A 14,796-nucleotide genomic window follows, 5' to 3' on the forward strand; every position below is an offset into this window, starting at 1 on the left:
AGCCTGCCGGTGGACTCTGGTGTTTAGAGGATTAATTCACCACATTTAGAATAAAAGCATGCTCCTAAACTCCACAAATGTAGGTTATTGGTTTAATGCTCACTGCCAGCTGTCTGTGTGTTTATGTGAAATAAGATTGTATAGGTTTGTGCCAGGTGTGTGAGCTAATGATGAGTGGAGTGCTCCATTACTAATTTATTACAGTAGATGCCAAAACCCAGCGAGGGGGCTGCTTAAGCTTCCCTTTCACTAACACACACACACACACACACACACACTCTCGCATACAAAACACCTCCCGAGAGCCTGCAGTACAGCGTGTGTGTGTTGGGAGGTGAATGTAGGGGTTTATTATGAGCCAACGGAACGGCGGCCAATTGGATTATCACGCTTACCAGCTCTGAACAATGGAGGAGTGAAAAGAAGGAAGGAAGAGGGAAGAAGTGCAGCTCGCTGGGTCAGACTTCTGTCCTGTGCTGCAGACAGGATGAAAGCAGGACTATTAAAAATGTATAAAGATGCTTTAATGACTGGTTATGTCTGATAGTGATCAGTTAAGTGGCCAGGTGTGCTGCAGCTTGTTTCTGATCCGACAGCGGGTTTATTCTCACAGTTAATGCAGTGTGTGTGTGCGCTGTGTTTGTTCTGCATCTATTCCAGTGTTTTCCTCCATCAGTCTGGACCTGCTGCCAGAGAGAGCTGCGACTCTGATGGTGTACGAAGATGTTGTTGAGATTGTTTCAGGCTTACAAGGTAAACTCAAGTGTGCATGTATCTGTATATGTGGCGTACAGCTCACCGTTCTTTGATTTCTAAACAGTTGTCATCAAAGAAAAAGATGTTTTTCAATGCTTTTATGTTAAAAAAATAAAATCCAAAATAATAAAAAAAAACAAACATGAAAACATTTACAACTTCTCCTGAGCAACAATTAATGCACCTTCTAGTCAGATTGTTGTTTTTTTTTTTTTTTTAACAGTTTCTGGCCGTTTTGTGCTCCTGTCACGTTTTTACTCACTGTGGGCTAATTTTTCACAATTTTTTTTTTAACCTCTATGAAGCAGAACATGGCTACAAGAAGGGAGAACTCAACAACCTTCTTTGTGCCATAAATTATAAAAAATCAATAGAGAAATAAACTTGATTAGTGGAATTTCTTAGATTTTTAATTTTACAAAAATGGCAAAAAAAAACTTGGAATCAACATGTACAACATTTATTTTGTTACAATATTTTCAAGGTACAATACTAGAAAAAATAATACGTAAAAAAAATAAATGTTTACATTTTTACAACCTATTTTTTTAATGCAGTTCTTCACATCAGGTCTATAAAGATGTTCCACCATGCTGAGAGTATCTTCAAACAACTGGCTCCTCTGTTCACTGTTTCTGAGACATGCTGCGTTTATTTTATTGATCCACTATGTTTATTTTCCTCTCAGTCTCTCTGATTTGTTTGTACACTTATCTCCTCTCTCCTAAACACTGCCTGCAGTTCAGCCAAATGTTCGGTGATGTTTTTTTTGTGCCTGTCACGGCTTGCACAGATGAGGAAGATCTCTTAAAATGTTGAACTTAGCACCTCAAACATTAAGCCAACATACACAAAGTCCTTAAAATGGTCAGAAAAATAGAAAACGCTTCCATAGCAACTGGGCGTCTCATGAGGAAGATCATGAGTTGCAGTAAAAACCTCCAGAGTAGCTCCAGATTGACATGTGGTCATGTTGTTGTGGTCACTGTTTTAAGGTCAAGAACCAAGTTTGAATCTCAGTGTTTAACCAGATTTTGTTTCCCTGCAGCCAGAAATGTTTTGTGTTCCTTTGCAAGAAGATTTTAGTTTGTGTAACTTCCTGCAAACTGCATGTACACTAAAAAGAAGTGAAGACAAAAATGGCAACAACGCACAAAAGATCTATCAATAAATCGATCAAGCCAACTGTTTTGATTCTTGATTAATTGATTTGAGCAGCATTTTAGGAGAAAAAAACGCTGATTGCAGCTTTGTAATGTGAATATTTCTGATTTCTTTCCTCCTCTTATGACAGTAAATTGAATATTTTTGGATTGTGGACAAATTGGGAAACACGGTTCAACATTTCACCATTTTCTGAGAATTATGGACATAACAGCTGCTTGATTAATTGAAAAAAATAATCAGCAAGAAAGATAATAATTAGTTGCAGCCCTGCTATGCACCCTTTGTATTTATTTGTGTGTAAGAAAAAGTAAAATGAGCTTGAGTGTTATCATTTTAATCAGATTTTTTCCCACCGTATTTTAAGTTTTCCAATTTCCGATTTTTTCTTTTTTTTTTTAATAACTGCATATTTGCTTTTAATAAAAATGGAAAATCCTGCCGCTTACATCAAATGGCTCGTTGTCAAATAAGATCTAATGGAGGAGATAAGAAAAAAAATCAGCCGTCTCCTATACACACATTACAAATGAGCGTGTCTTTGTTAGTCGGCCTCTTTGTTAAAGTGTAATTACATTAGATAAGGCTTTCTCACTCAAGCAAATCAATTCAGTCGCTTTTGTCCGCTCGCTCTTTTGTGCGTCTGCAACCGACAAGGGAGTAATTTAACGTGTCAGCTGTGTTGTCCGACTAAAAAAGAAAAACTTCTCACATAAATATATGCAGACGCCGTTAACGTGTAAACCTCCTGCCCGCAGCACGTGCCTCCGTCCGACACACTCTGTTTGCGGCGATGTCGTGAACTCGGGCCGCCCGGGGGAGCGATAAACCTTGGCGTGTGGCGCAAGGAAAGATAATAAAAGAGGGTTGGTGAGGATGATGAAGAGGAGGAGGAGGATACAGTATATGCTCGGAAGTGGGGTTGTGGGTGGAGCAGAGGGTGGGGGGGGGATGGGAAGAGCAGTGTCCAACAGAAGGGAGGAACAGATGAGGTGAAAGGGGGTAAAAGTGGAGGGAAGGGAGCACACAAAGAACAGAAACAGGGGTCATTTCCTTTCACAGAAACAGCCGCAGAAGGGAAACGACACCTGAATTTCCAGAACAAGTTTCAGAGTGCGGGCTCAGAAAGCTCGTGTAGCAGAAACCCACTCGTATACAGCTGTGAGCGTGTCTCACTGCTCAGGAATGTGAACTCGGCTCTGTTGGACCACAATGACATCACCTTGCTGACTCCAGCTACGTGCAGCAGCTTTGTTTTTTGTTTTTTTCCCCCCAGTTTATTGCATTTAATCTGTAATTTGTTAATGGCAAGCAGAGGCTGGATGAGGAGGAATGAAAAGAAACAATTAATTGCACACAGGGAAGCATCAGAACGAGGCATCGCGCTGGCTCGAGCTCGTCGTTCGTCTTCTGCTGCATCGATCCAGAGTTACCTCCATTAAGCCTGATTTGATGGTTGACTTTATATAGAGGCATTAGGCGGAGACAAGGAACACAAAATTGCCTTGTAAAACATGCTAAAGCAAACATCAGTGTGCAAGATGGACCATTAGTGTCCGGTGATGTTCAGACTTCTCTCCTGAACTAGAAATTCTTACTGAAGTTTAACCCTCTGAACTCCAAGTAGTTTTCTTTTTTTTTGTTGGCTCCTGTTTTTATCCTTCCATTTTTAACTGCAATATAAAGTCCTGCACCTCCTGTGAAAACAGCACAACCGTGACTAGAAGGAGAGAGATTTCAGAAATGTTCTCGGTGCATTATGACACAGCTATAGTGCCACAAAAAAAAGTTGAATTTCGTAGAATATTTGTGTTGCACATATTTGTTCTGTCAGAAATGAAGATGTACAGCGTTGTACATCTACAAAGTGCCAACAGGTGTTACCAATACTGAAAAATAAAAGGTGACTCTACATAATACACATAACTGTTATATTTCAACCTGGTTTTGTTTCCCACTTTTATTGTGTTTATTACAGTCATGTAGCCTGGTATTACTAAAACAGTTAATCGAAACAAGCCTAAGTCACATCCATCCATCCATCCATTATCTATACACCACTTAATCCTCACTAGGCTCGTGGGAGGCTGGAGTCTATCCCAGCTGACTCAGGGTGAAGGCAGGGGACACCCTGGACAGGTCACCAGTCTATCACAGGGCCACACTTAGAGACAGACAACCAAGCACACTCACATTCACACCTACGGACAATTTAGAATCACCAATTAACCTCAACATGTTTTTGGACTGTGGGAGGAAGCCGGAGAACCCGGAGAGAACCCACGCTGCACGGGGAGAACATGGAGACTCCATGCAGAAAGATCCTGGGTGTCCTCACCAGGACGCGAACCGGCGACCTTCTAGCTGAGAGGCAACGATGCTAGCCACCTTGCAGCCCCAAAGTCACATCAAGTTTCAAGTTTCATAACTTTCGCACACATTTTTGCCACAAATTCAATTGACAATGATATGGAAACATGGCTAGTTTAGTGACGTACAAGAGAACCGATGGCTTAATCACATATGAGGATGATTGGTGGAATATCTCGCACACCAAACTAATTAACGACAGCTTAATTTTAGGTGCTACCTACGATACGATACAACAAGTGTTTATTTATCCCGCAGTAAGGAAATGTACTTCTCTGCTGCTCTCTGTGCTCACATATCCTGCATTTACATTTAACTGAATTCCCAATAAAGCTGTAAAAAGTATGAAACCGTGACATTAAGACTACATGTTTATCATTTCTGCACCACTGATTTTAAAACTGCAACCTCGTCTGAACAACTCCCCAAACACACGAGTTAAAACAAATACCGTGGCGATATTTTCTTGCCAAATAGTCCTTCACATAAAAAGTTAGACGGAAGTTTTACACGTGCTTCCCAGCGTCAGATGCTGATCTGCTCTGCGCTGTCGATCGCAGAGAGTTTTCTTTGTGGAGGGGGCGGGGACGACAGCAGCTCATTGGTTTTTAGAGTGAAAAGCCCATCTAGAACAGTTCTAAAACCATTGCAGTCATGGTAAAATGAACCATCTTTGCAGTATTTTGTGGTGAAAACTTGAAATGGCTCACTATGGGACCTTTTAAGATGCATATCGGTTACATTCGCGATGGGTGTAACAGCAAGTTACAGCAACTCTGGCTTGCCTTTTGTGTTTTTAGTGTCTTTTTATTGTTGTTTTTTTTGTTTTGTTTTTTTATCTTTCTTCATGTAACAGGTATACATAGTCTTTGTTTTGTCTGCTTTTGTATTACTTCATCTGTGTCTAGCTGCTCTAATGTGTGAATTTCCCCATTTGAAAGATAAGTCAAGTTTATCTTATCTCATGGTTTCTCGCTTTTGTCTTTGTGTCTCTCTCTCAAAGGTTTAAGAAACCAGCCCAGCGTTCATTTCCTGCGCAGAGCTCTAAGTCTTCCTTCCAACACGTCCTATGCCAACCTGACCGCCCTGCTCACCGTGGCAAACTCCCCCTCGCTCATCCAGCACTTCCCACACCTGCAGGTCCTCGGCGGCAACGGCACAGGTGACGTTTTTAGAAATTCGGTGCGAAAGAATTAAGGTTGAGGAGAGATGAAAAGCTGCTGAGAAGGGGGGCAGGGAGCGAAGAGACACCACCCCAGAGAGGCCTCGCTATCTGACCTCCTGAAACACAATAACCCCTGTGTGCGCTCTCTGTTCCAACGCGAGCCCCGTGGCTGCACGCTTTCAGGCAATCTTATCCACGTCTGGATGTGTGCGTTGTCTGATTTTGTGTGTCCTTCAACTTGAATACCCATCCGCCTTCCCCCCAGCGTTTGTGCTTTGTGACATTTTCCAACCTCACAGTCCTTTCACCCTCCACTCCGTTTCCTTCTTTTCCTGCCTTCGCCTTGTTTTCTTTCCTGTCTTTGCCCCCGACAGCTCTCCTTTATCTGAGCTGTTTTATGTTAACCACCGCCCCCCCCTCCTGTGCACCTTACTCCCTTTGCTTTTCGCTGCATTTTTTTTCACTCTTGTAATCGCTCTGCCGCTCTCACAGGCACCGAGAAGAACTTTGAGTTGACTCCTGTGGCGGCCATCTCCGTTCACCTTTTGGCCAACGATGGCGTGGAGCTGCAGGTAAACGATCCAATCAGCGTCTCCGTGCCGCTGCCGCCCGACAGTGGCCTGAAGGAGAATGATCACATCCCTGCTTGGAGATTTGACCCCCGTTTGGGTACGTACGCTTTCTGATTGTGCGTCCAGGTAGCTCCTGTACATTTATAAGTGCAAAATAACTGTGCGAGTGAGGTAAATGATCTGCAAAGTGATCACAACAGGGGCATTAACTCGAAGCACGCGCACACAGCTCACAGTTTGTATCAGAGTGATGAATGGAATTATTCATAAGGCCGTAAAAATGACCAACATACGGCGCCACATTAATCTGCAAATCAAAGTGCTGCGACACATCACAAGTTTGGACCATTGATGCATAATCTCCTTCGGGCTCAGTTAAATCTTGAACTGACCTAAACAATAGCAAAGGAGCTCTGCTGTGTTTGTGGTTCAGGAGACTCAGCAGCATTGAATCTTTGCCGTCAAACGTCCCGCACTGTGACACACCCAGTTTCCTCTGAAGACAGTGATTAGATCATCAGTTGAGTCAGACATGTCTGCGCTACAAAGCATCCCCCAGCATGTACATTAGTCTCTTATTTCTAGACATGCTGTGTCTCTGCATTGTATTTGTGCTCTGCCAGTTGCAGGAAAAGATCTTTATGATCTATTAAAATTCTTCTGGTGAAGTGAAATGCTCTGCGTCGGTTGATCTGGAGCTGAATCAGCTGTCCAACATCTCAGTTTGGTGTGTAGATCTGAATTAATTGTGGTATTAGAAAGTCTTAAATATAATTTGGTGAACCCTGCAGAAACTCTGATAATACAGTTTACCCTTACGAGACAAATTATTTATTCTTGACACATTTAAATGCTGCTTTGTCTATGCGGAGTATTTGTAGAGATTTGATTTCTAATGTAGTTTACCTTATAAATAAATAAATCACCAGACCTTAACTCTCTAAACCCCAAAATTTGACAGTTTGTTTGAAAAGCACACTTTCTGTAATAAAAAATCTGACGAAATTACGATATTTATCCAAACGAGAAACTGTAAGAACAGAAAGAATAATTGAATTTCCAACTTTCCCACAGTCCTTGAACTGCTCACGTGTGATATGCAGTTCCATTGTGACCTATGTGTCTTCGCTGCAACCAACAGTCAGTTGACGAAAATTCAGAAATGATTACGCTATTTATCTTGCAAAGAAACAAAAAGAATTGTTAGATTTTAAACTTCTCGACGGCCCTCGAACTACTTGAAAAAAATTTCCCAAACATCGGAATCACAATCAGACAGCTTTACTGTCAAGTAGTACAACGAAATTTGCTGTGCTTAAAATAACACTATGCACACATACACACACTCCTCATTCACTTGTGCATCAATAAATAACAATAATAAAAGTATCAAGCAGCATTGAGTTCGAGCAAACATTGTAATCTCCACATTTATTGCACATTATAATGAGCACAATGATTGCACCTTTGGGGCGTACAGGTAGTGGTCAGGCCATATCGAAGTATAAAACCGGGATATTTTATCCAAATCACTTTATTCTGCACGTCTGTTTATAAGGCACCAAAGATTAAGTGTTTGCACTGAACAGATTCTGCGAAATACAAAAAATTCTGCAGCCCTCAGCACAACTGTTAAGCCGAGACTGACTCAGCTGTGACCGACAGTCGCGTTGCAAAAATTCAAAGTGTTTACGCAGAGCAGAGAGGAGATAAGTGTGGAAACAAATTAGAGAAAGTAAGAGCAAAATAAAACATGTCGTCAAATAAACAAATGTGCACAGAAACAGTATACAGAGGAGCAAGTCGTTGGAAGATGGATACAGCATGGTGAAGCATCTTTCAAGAGATGATGTGAAGAGTAGAGGGAAAAATGTAAATAGTAAAATATCTATAGGATGTAGAGAATTCTTCTGATTTATGGCAGTATAGCCGTGTCATGGAGTTATTTCTGCTACTATCCACGGTTGTGCTGTTTCCGTAGAGGTGCAGCACTTTGTATTGCAGTGAAAAATGAGCCCACGGTGAGCTAAAAATGTGACGGGAACAAAAAAGAAGTGCCATGGGTCGGAGGGTTAAGATTGGAGGAAACAAGAAGAGGAAGAGGGGGGCATTCAAATAGTAAAGACAAATATACAAGAGATGCTGAGATGGAAAAACACTTCACAAGAAGAGGAAACGAACAGGACAAACAAGGAGAGTGGAGCGATAAGGGGGAAAGACACAAGGATAGAGAAACGAGAGAAGCTTTGTGACTCAGCAAACACTGTGCCTGGCCCTGCCCAGATTCACCCCGTCTGAGCCGTTTCCACAGGGGAGTCCTCTCCGTGCGCCTGACCCGTTTAATGCTGACATTTAATGACTCCGTTCCCACGCTTGCACACAATGCAGCTCCGACAGACTTCTTCAGCCGCTCGGACGCAGTGCAAACATTTAGAACGTCAATACGGCCCCCGGTATATTACTTCTGCTTCCCGCCCTATTCATGCAAAGTCAACAGATTGTGGTCGCCTCATGTCAGGGAGCTATTTGCATCATCTGAGGACGAAGGTGTGTCCGCTTATGACCCACACACACACACACAACAGGTGAATTTGATCTGTTTGCATATGACATCATTTCTTTCCATGCTTGCTTGGCGTCCGACAATACATGAGAAGATGTCCGTTGCACAAGAGGAACAGGTTTGCGTGTGTCCTCCATGTGCGCACTTTGTAAACAAAACTTCTTTGTGAGAGATCAGATGGATATCAAAAGTTCTTTTTCTGTGCATGTTTGTTAGACTCAGTTTAACATGTAAATAACCACACACACACACACTTAACCCTTCAGTGGAGACACTCAATCAGGAGTCTGTTGTGTTACTTATTTGGCGGGTTGCTTAGGAACATGAGATGTAGCCTGGAGAGGGGTCCGGGGACAGCTTCTGTTGTGGAAATACTGGCTGCTGCAGGCCACAAGTGTGTGTGTGTTCTTTCAGCTTCTATCAAAGCCCTTTTTATGGGCGCTGCATGTTGATACTTTGGGCATTTTAAAGCTGAGCCCAGAGATCTTTAAACCGCCACAGGAGCAAACGTGGGCCAGATTTTCCGATCTTGGAGTCTCCCTTTGTTCAGAACTGTGTCACTGCAGCATTTCTTTGGGCTGTTTTTTTGGCTCCCGTCACATTTTTACTCACTGTGGGCTCATTTTCTGCTGCAATGTAAAATCCTGCAACCTTATGGAAACCGTGGCTGGAAGTAGAGCGAGCTCCACAATATGTTCTGTGCAGTTTAATGCTATACATCATTTAAAAAGAAAAAAAATCTGAATTTATTAGAATATTTATTTTGCAAAAAACCTGAAATCAACATTTTTCCAAACAAGATAAGACAACATAAGATAGAACTTTGTTAGTTTTGAAGGAGAAGTTGCTCTGAAAACATTGTGGCTCTACATACTATAGATATTTACATTTTTGCAACCAGTTAAACCTGGGCATTTTTCACTCTACTCTGCACATCAACTCTAGAAAGAGGTTTCACCATACTGACTGTATCCTCCAACAACTTGCTCCTCTTTAGACCATTCTTGAAACATGCCGCATTTAATTTATTCATGCAGTAGGTTTTATTTTCCTCTCAGTCTCTAATTTGTTTCCACACTTGTTCCCTCTGCAGTTCAGTTGCAAACTCTCTGAATTTTTGTCGTGTCACTGTTGGTTGCAGCTGAGTCAGTCATGAGTTTATGGTTGCATCAAGGAGCGCAGAATTTTTACAGTTTTTAATAATTTGTTTAGTGCAAACACTTTATTTTTGGTACATTTTTGAATGACGCATGCAGAATAACGTGATTTTTTTTTCATAAAACACCCCGATTTTAGCCTTAGATTTGGTCAATGTTGTAGTTCAGGTACGTCAAAAGGTTTTTATGGTTTTCTTTTATGATATCGTGGTGAAGTTTTGTTTAAACACAACATCCCTTTTCCACCCCCCGGCAGGTTGTGTGGTTGAGAGGTTTAATGTAGATTTCAGACCGCATTATGTTGTATAACTTTGTATAAACATAGACACAAAGTAGGTCTCGCCATGTTCGCCCCTGAGGCCCAGAGGATTGGGAGCGTAAAAGCACAGCTGAGTGTTTCCTCTTGGAGCAGATTTAGCTGTGTGCCAATCAATCAGGGCCTTTTGGCTTTGTAGTGGTTTTTTAGGACTGGCAGTGCTGGAGCTGCCATTGTGCTCAGTGTGATCCTATTCATGGGCTCCCTCTGTTGTTTACGTGCTGCCTCCCTGTGGGTGAGTCAGGTACTACCAAAACAAACTGGGTTTTCCAGCTATTAATCAGAGAACGGACGGGTATTGAATAAACAAAAAAGAAAAGTATTGAATTTGGTGTCAGGTAAAATGTTGATCTGAGTTAGACAACAGTGGGTCATGAATACTGTTCGTCTGTAGAGTTTTCGTCTTTACTGTCAGACTTCTTAAAGCCACATCAAATGTTTATTTAGTCCTTAAAGAAGCTTTTAACTCATGAATCCATCTGTTTCCTCCTGCTTAACTGGCTCCAGGTTGCATTCATGTCATATTATTTACTGGTTTTCCAACATACTTTCTTAGTTTGGTCAGTATGTTAACATAAACCAAACCCCAACAGTTTCTGGGTGTTTTCATGCTCCTGTTACATTGTGCTAATTTTTAACTGCAACGTAAAGTCCTGCACCTCTATGGAAACAGAAGAACTATGAAGAAGGAGAGAAAACTCAGAAATGTCTTCTGTGCACCATGACACTGCTGTAATGCTATAAATCATAAAAGAAAAAGAAAAAAGTTACATTTTTTGATTATTCCTTTTCCAAAAATTGGAAAAAAACAAAAACAAACTGGTATCTGGAACATTTTCCAGGTGTTTCTGACATTAATACAAATAATTGTGGCTCTACATGTTATTTTCCGGTTTACAGTTTTTATTTGTTTCTGTACTCGCCTTCTCTTTGCTCTGTGTAAACTCAGATTTCAAACAAAGTCCTTGCATTTTTGTCACGTGACTGTCGGTCATGTTAGGGTCAAACGTGGTTTCTCTGTTGTGCTGTGGAGTGCAGAATTTTGTGTTTTTTACAGAATGTTTAGAGCAAAGGGTTAATTTTTTGGGTAATGTTTTAATTGAGATGAGCAGAATAAAATCATTTTAATAAAATATCCTGATTTTTAGCTCAGATTTGGTTTATTTTTCCTGGCAGAAGTTCTACATGATTCATTCAAGCACTGTTGAAACTCTTTATTCCCAGTTTCTTGTTCTGACAAATTGTATAGCAAATAAATTGTGGCCTTAAGAACTCTTACAGAAACCTTGTTAATATGGTTGACCGTTACAAATTGTTTGACCTTAAACATAAATGATTTCCTCTTGACTCGCGTCTAAATGCAGCTAAGTGAGTGCTGACTTACTGAGTTGACTCGAGTCAGGCGGGAGGTTGCTGCAGTCGTCACTTGGACACTGATTTATTCACTGTGAAGGTGACAGTTGTCCAAACACAGAGTAATTGTCGGTAAATGTGATTTGTGTGTTTGTGTGTGCAGGCGCCTGGATAAAGAGCAGTTGGGCTCATGTGCAGAGGGACGGAAACCAGCTCAGCCTGACCTACATTGCTCCTCAGCTGGGATACTGGGTGGCCGCCATGTCCCCTCTACACTCAGGTGAGAAACTCTGACACAAACTGTATTTACTCTGCAGAACACAACAATTCACTTGGGCTTGTGGCTGCCTGCGCATCCTGTTTGTCCTGCACAAAGCTGTAAAATACACATATAATCTGAACAAATACTGCAAGAAGTTTGACAGCAAGCTCATGTGTCACTGACATTTTTGTTTCTCTTTCAGGTCCAGTGGTTGCGAAGGACATCAGCACATACCACACTGTGTTTTTGTTGGCGATACTGGGAGGCATGGCCCTCATCCTGCTCTGCCTGCTCTGCCTGCTGTTGTACTACTGCAGGTGTGTCTTTCCACAGCAATATGTCCCATCTGGATAGTGGGAAGAAAAAAAAACAGGCATTTTGTTTTTCTGCGGTTATAAGTTCACAAAAATCCAGGAATTTTCGTCAGATGGCTTGAACAGCTCTGTTTAGAAAGAATTAATCAGTCTAGAATTTTAGAGGTGATTTTGTACGGAAATGCATCTGCATCAAAAATGACGAAATTATTTTTAGAAAAGCTTAAAAAAGCCACTGCTCACACAGTAGGGGTGCACGATACTGGAAAAACTGAAGTTGCAATATTTAGTTTTTCCGCAATTGTATGAAGGGAAATAAAGGAATTTTCAGCAGCAGCTCTATTTGGAAAGAAATACTCACTCTAGAATTCTAGGGCTGAGTTTATAAGGGAGTGCATCTGCATCAAAAACAGAAAAACAAGATTAGAAAAGCCACTGCTTAAACAGTAGGGCTGCACAATACTGGAAAAAGTTGAAGTATTTAGTTTTTCTGTGATTGTATAAAGAAAAAAAAAGGAATTTTCAGCAGCAGCTCTGTTTAGAAGGAAACACTTACTCTAGAGTTAGAAGGCTGATTTTGTAGGGGAGTGCATCTGCATTAATTATTTACCTTTATTTAACCAGGAAGTCCCACTGAGATTAAAAATCTCTTTAACAAGGGAAACCTGGCCAAGGCAGCAGCCCTACAAAATCAAAAGATATACAAAACAGATACTTGATACACAAATAAACAATAAACAGTAAAACAATAACAAAAAATATAGTAAAAATGTCCAAAAAAAGAAATTTAAAAGTTAAAAAAAAGCTGTTGTTGACAGAGACGAGCTGCACAAGACAGATACAGACATTACAATATTTTGTTTATCTGCGATATTTTAAAAATACTGGAAAAACTTTTTTTGTTTTTTTTTTACAAAGCATCAGCCCTTGTAGAATGATTGTGTTGGTTCTGTAAAAACATTAGCTTCAATAGGTATTTAAAAATAGCATCCAGATCTGATCAGAGTAATTTCTGCCTCATGTGGTGGCAACAACCAGAAGACACTGCAGACACAGAACCTGGTTTTCGTCAACCTCATCTTTTCTACACTTGAAATATTTCCAGATTTCTATTTGCAACCAAATCTGTTTCTCGCTCATTTTGCTGTGCACATATGGAGCCTACATGTTAAAAAAAACCTCTTTGTCTCGTGAATAAAGTTAAAAAACCTCCAAGAACCCTTAAATCTGAGCCGATTATGTTCTGTCAGACAGAGTTCTCTTGTCGATCAGTCATGGACGATGAGGACTGTGAGTTTCCTTTTTCCATCAAGCAGCGAAAGAAAGGATGCAGCATGATGTGTTTGATCTAATTTGCCTTCCTTATGGGTGTTTACGCACATCGCAATGTTGATGTAGAAAAGATAGATGGAGGTTTCTAGGTGAGCCTCCAAAAAGAGGAAGCAAAGGCAATACCCAAACAATGTCAGAGCTGTGCAGTAAACAAGTCTTTCGTTATGTGGAACATGTGAATGTGCTATTTTAGGATTCATATTTTTGGTCTTGATGTCATCCAGGAGAACTCATGTTATGATAAGAACATTGTATGACGCAATTAATTTAACTAAACAAACCATGTTTTGAATATTTTTGGTAGTTTTTGCATCATCTGAACTTCTCTGACGCTGTTGTCTGACAAAGTTCATTGTTTTCATACATTTATTAATTCATCAGTTGTGATAACAGCACCAAAAAAATCAATCTGTAATGGAAATTAAAGCACGTAACATAACATCAAGCTGTCTGGGAGTAGTGAGTGCTCAGGTTTTATGTTGCTTAAACATAAACAGTGTGGACGAGTGCTGCACAAGCTCTCAAGGAACCGGTGCTACAAAGGCTGTTATCCCAAACAAGGCTTGGTCCAAACAAAAAAGGATTTATGGTTTGTTCATGAAAGAAGCTTGAAGCTGATTTCTCCGATTGAGTTCTAACCTCTGCTGTGTCTCTGTGCTGCCCAGACGTCGCTGTTTAAAGCCGCGAGGGTCTCACCGCAAGCTGACGCTGTCCTCTGGTCTGGACAGCAGTAAGAGGGATCAAGCCACCTCCATGTCGCACCTGAACCTCATCAGCAACGAGGTCTGTCCACTTTCTGGTGCTGTTTAAAGCCTCAAGCAGCTCCTGGCTGTTGTCTTTGCTCCTGTCACATTTTTCCTCACTGTGGGCTCATTTTTCACCTCTATGGAAACATAAAGCACAACTGTGACTAGAAGGAGAGAGAACGCAAAAATGTGCCCTGTGCATTGTGATAGTTACAATGCTGTCAATCTTTTTTTTAAAAAACAAAAACAAATTTATTCTATTAGTTGTTTTTCAAAAATGGAGAAAACCTGGAATCGACATGCACAACATTTTTCCCAGGTGTACACAGGTGTTGCCAAATACTGGAGGAAAAAAATGGCGACTCTTCATTCTGTACCATAAATTCTGGACTATTGAGCGCACCTGAATATGAGCCGCACCCACTAACTTTGAAAAGAAAACAAGTTTTGTACATACATAGGCCGCACTGTCTATAAGCTGCAGGTGTCCACGTTGTAACATGAGATATTTACACATAAAGATTTTTAAACTTTTAATGAAATACATACCGGTAACATACACTAATATGTACCGTAAATGCTTTTTTCCAAACAGTGCCTGTAACACGGCTGGTTAAAAAAATAAATCATACAGCAGCCTACCAGGAAAAGTCACTGATCGCTATCTTCATCTTCCTCCTACGCAATAAAACCACTAAAGTCGTCTTCCTCAGTGTCGGAATTGAA

At 40.9% G+C, this 14,796-nt stretch overlaps 1 protein-coding gene across 1 annotated transcript in view; it reads left to right on the forward strand.

The window, feature by feature from the left end:
- fam171a1 (family with sequence similarity 171 member A1) overlaps positions 1 to 14,796 on the forward strand; it is a 36,524-nt gene that overhangs the window by 15,947 nt on the left and 5,781 nt on the right. The window contains exons 3-8 of the mRNA XM_008299552.1: positions 661 to 753; positions 5,294 to 5,452; positions 5,948 to 6,124; positions 11,580 to 11,696; positions 11,881 to 11,995; positions 13,990 to 14,107. Of these exons, the coding sequence (XP_008297774.1) occupies positions 661 to 753; positions 5,294 to 5,452; positions 5,948 to 6,124; positions 11,580 to 11,696; positions 11,881 to 11,995; positions 13,990 to 14,107 (779 nt within the window). The remainder of the gene's footprint in view (positions 1 to 660; positions 754 to 5,293; positions 5,453 to 5,947; positions 6,125 to 11,579; positions 11,697 to 11,880; positions 11,996 to 13,989; positions 14,108 to 14,796) is intronic.

This window comes from Stegastes partitus, unplaced genomic scaffold (assembly GCF_000690725.1).
Source record: "Stegastes partitus isolate 25-593 unplaced genomic scaffold, Stegastes_partitus-1.0.2 Scaffold1432, whole genome shotgun sequence".
Taxonomy (NCBI): Eukaryota; Metazoa; Chordata; class Actinopteri; family Pomacentridae; genus Stegastes; species Stegastes partitus.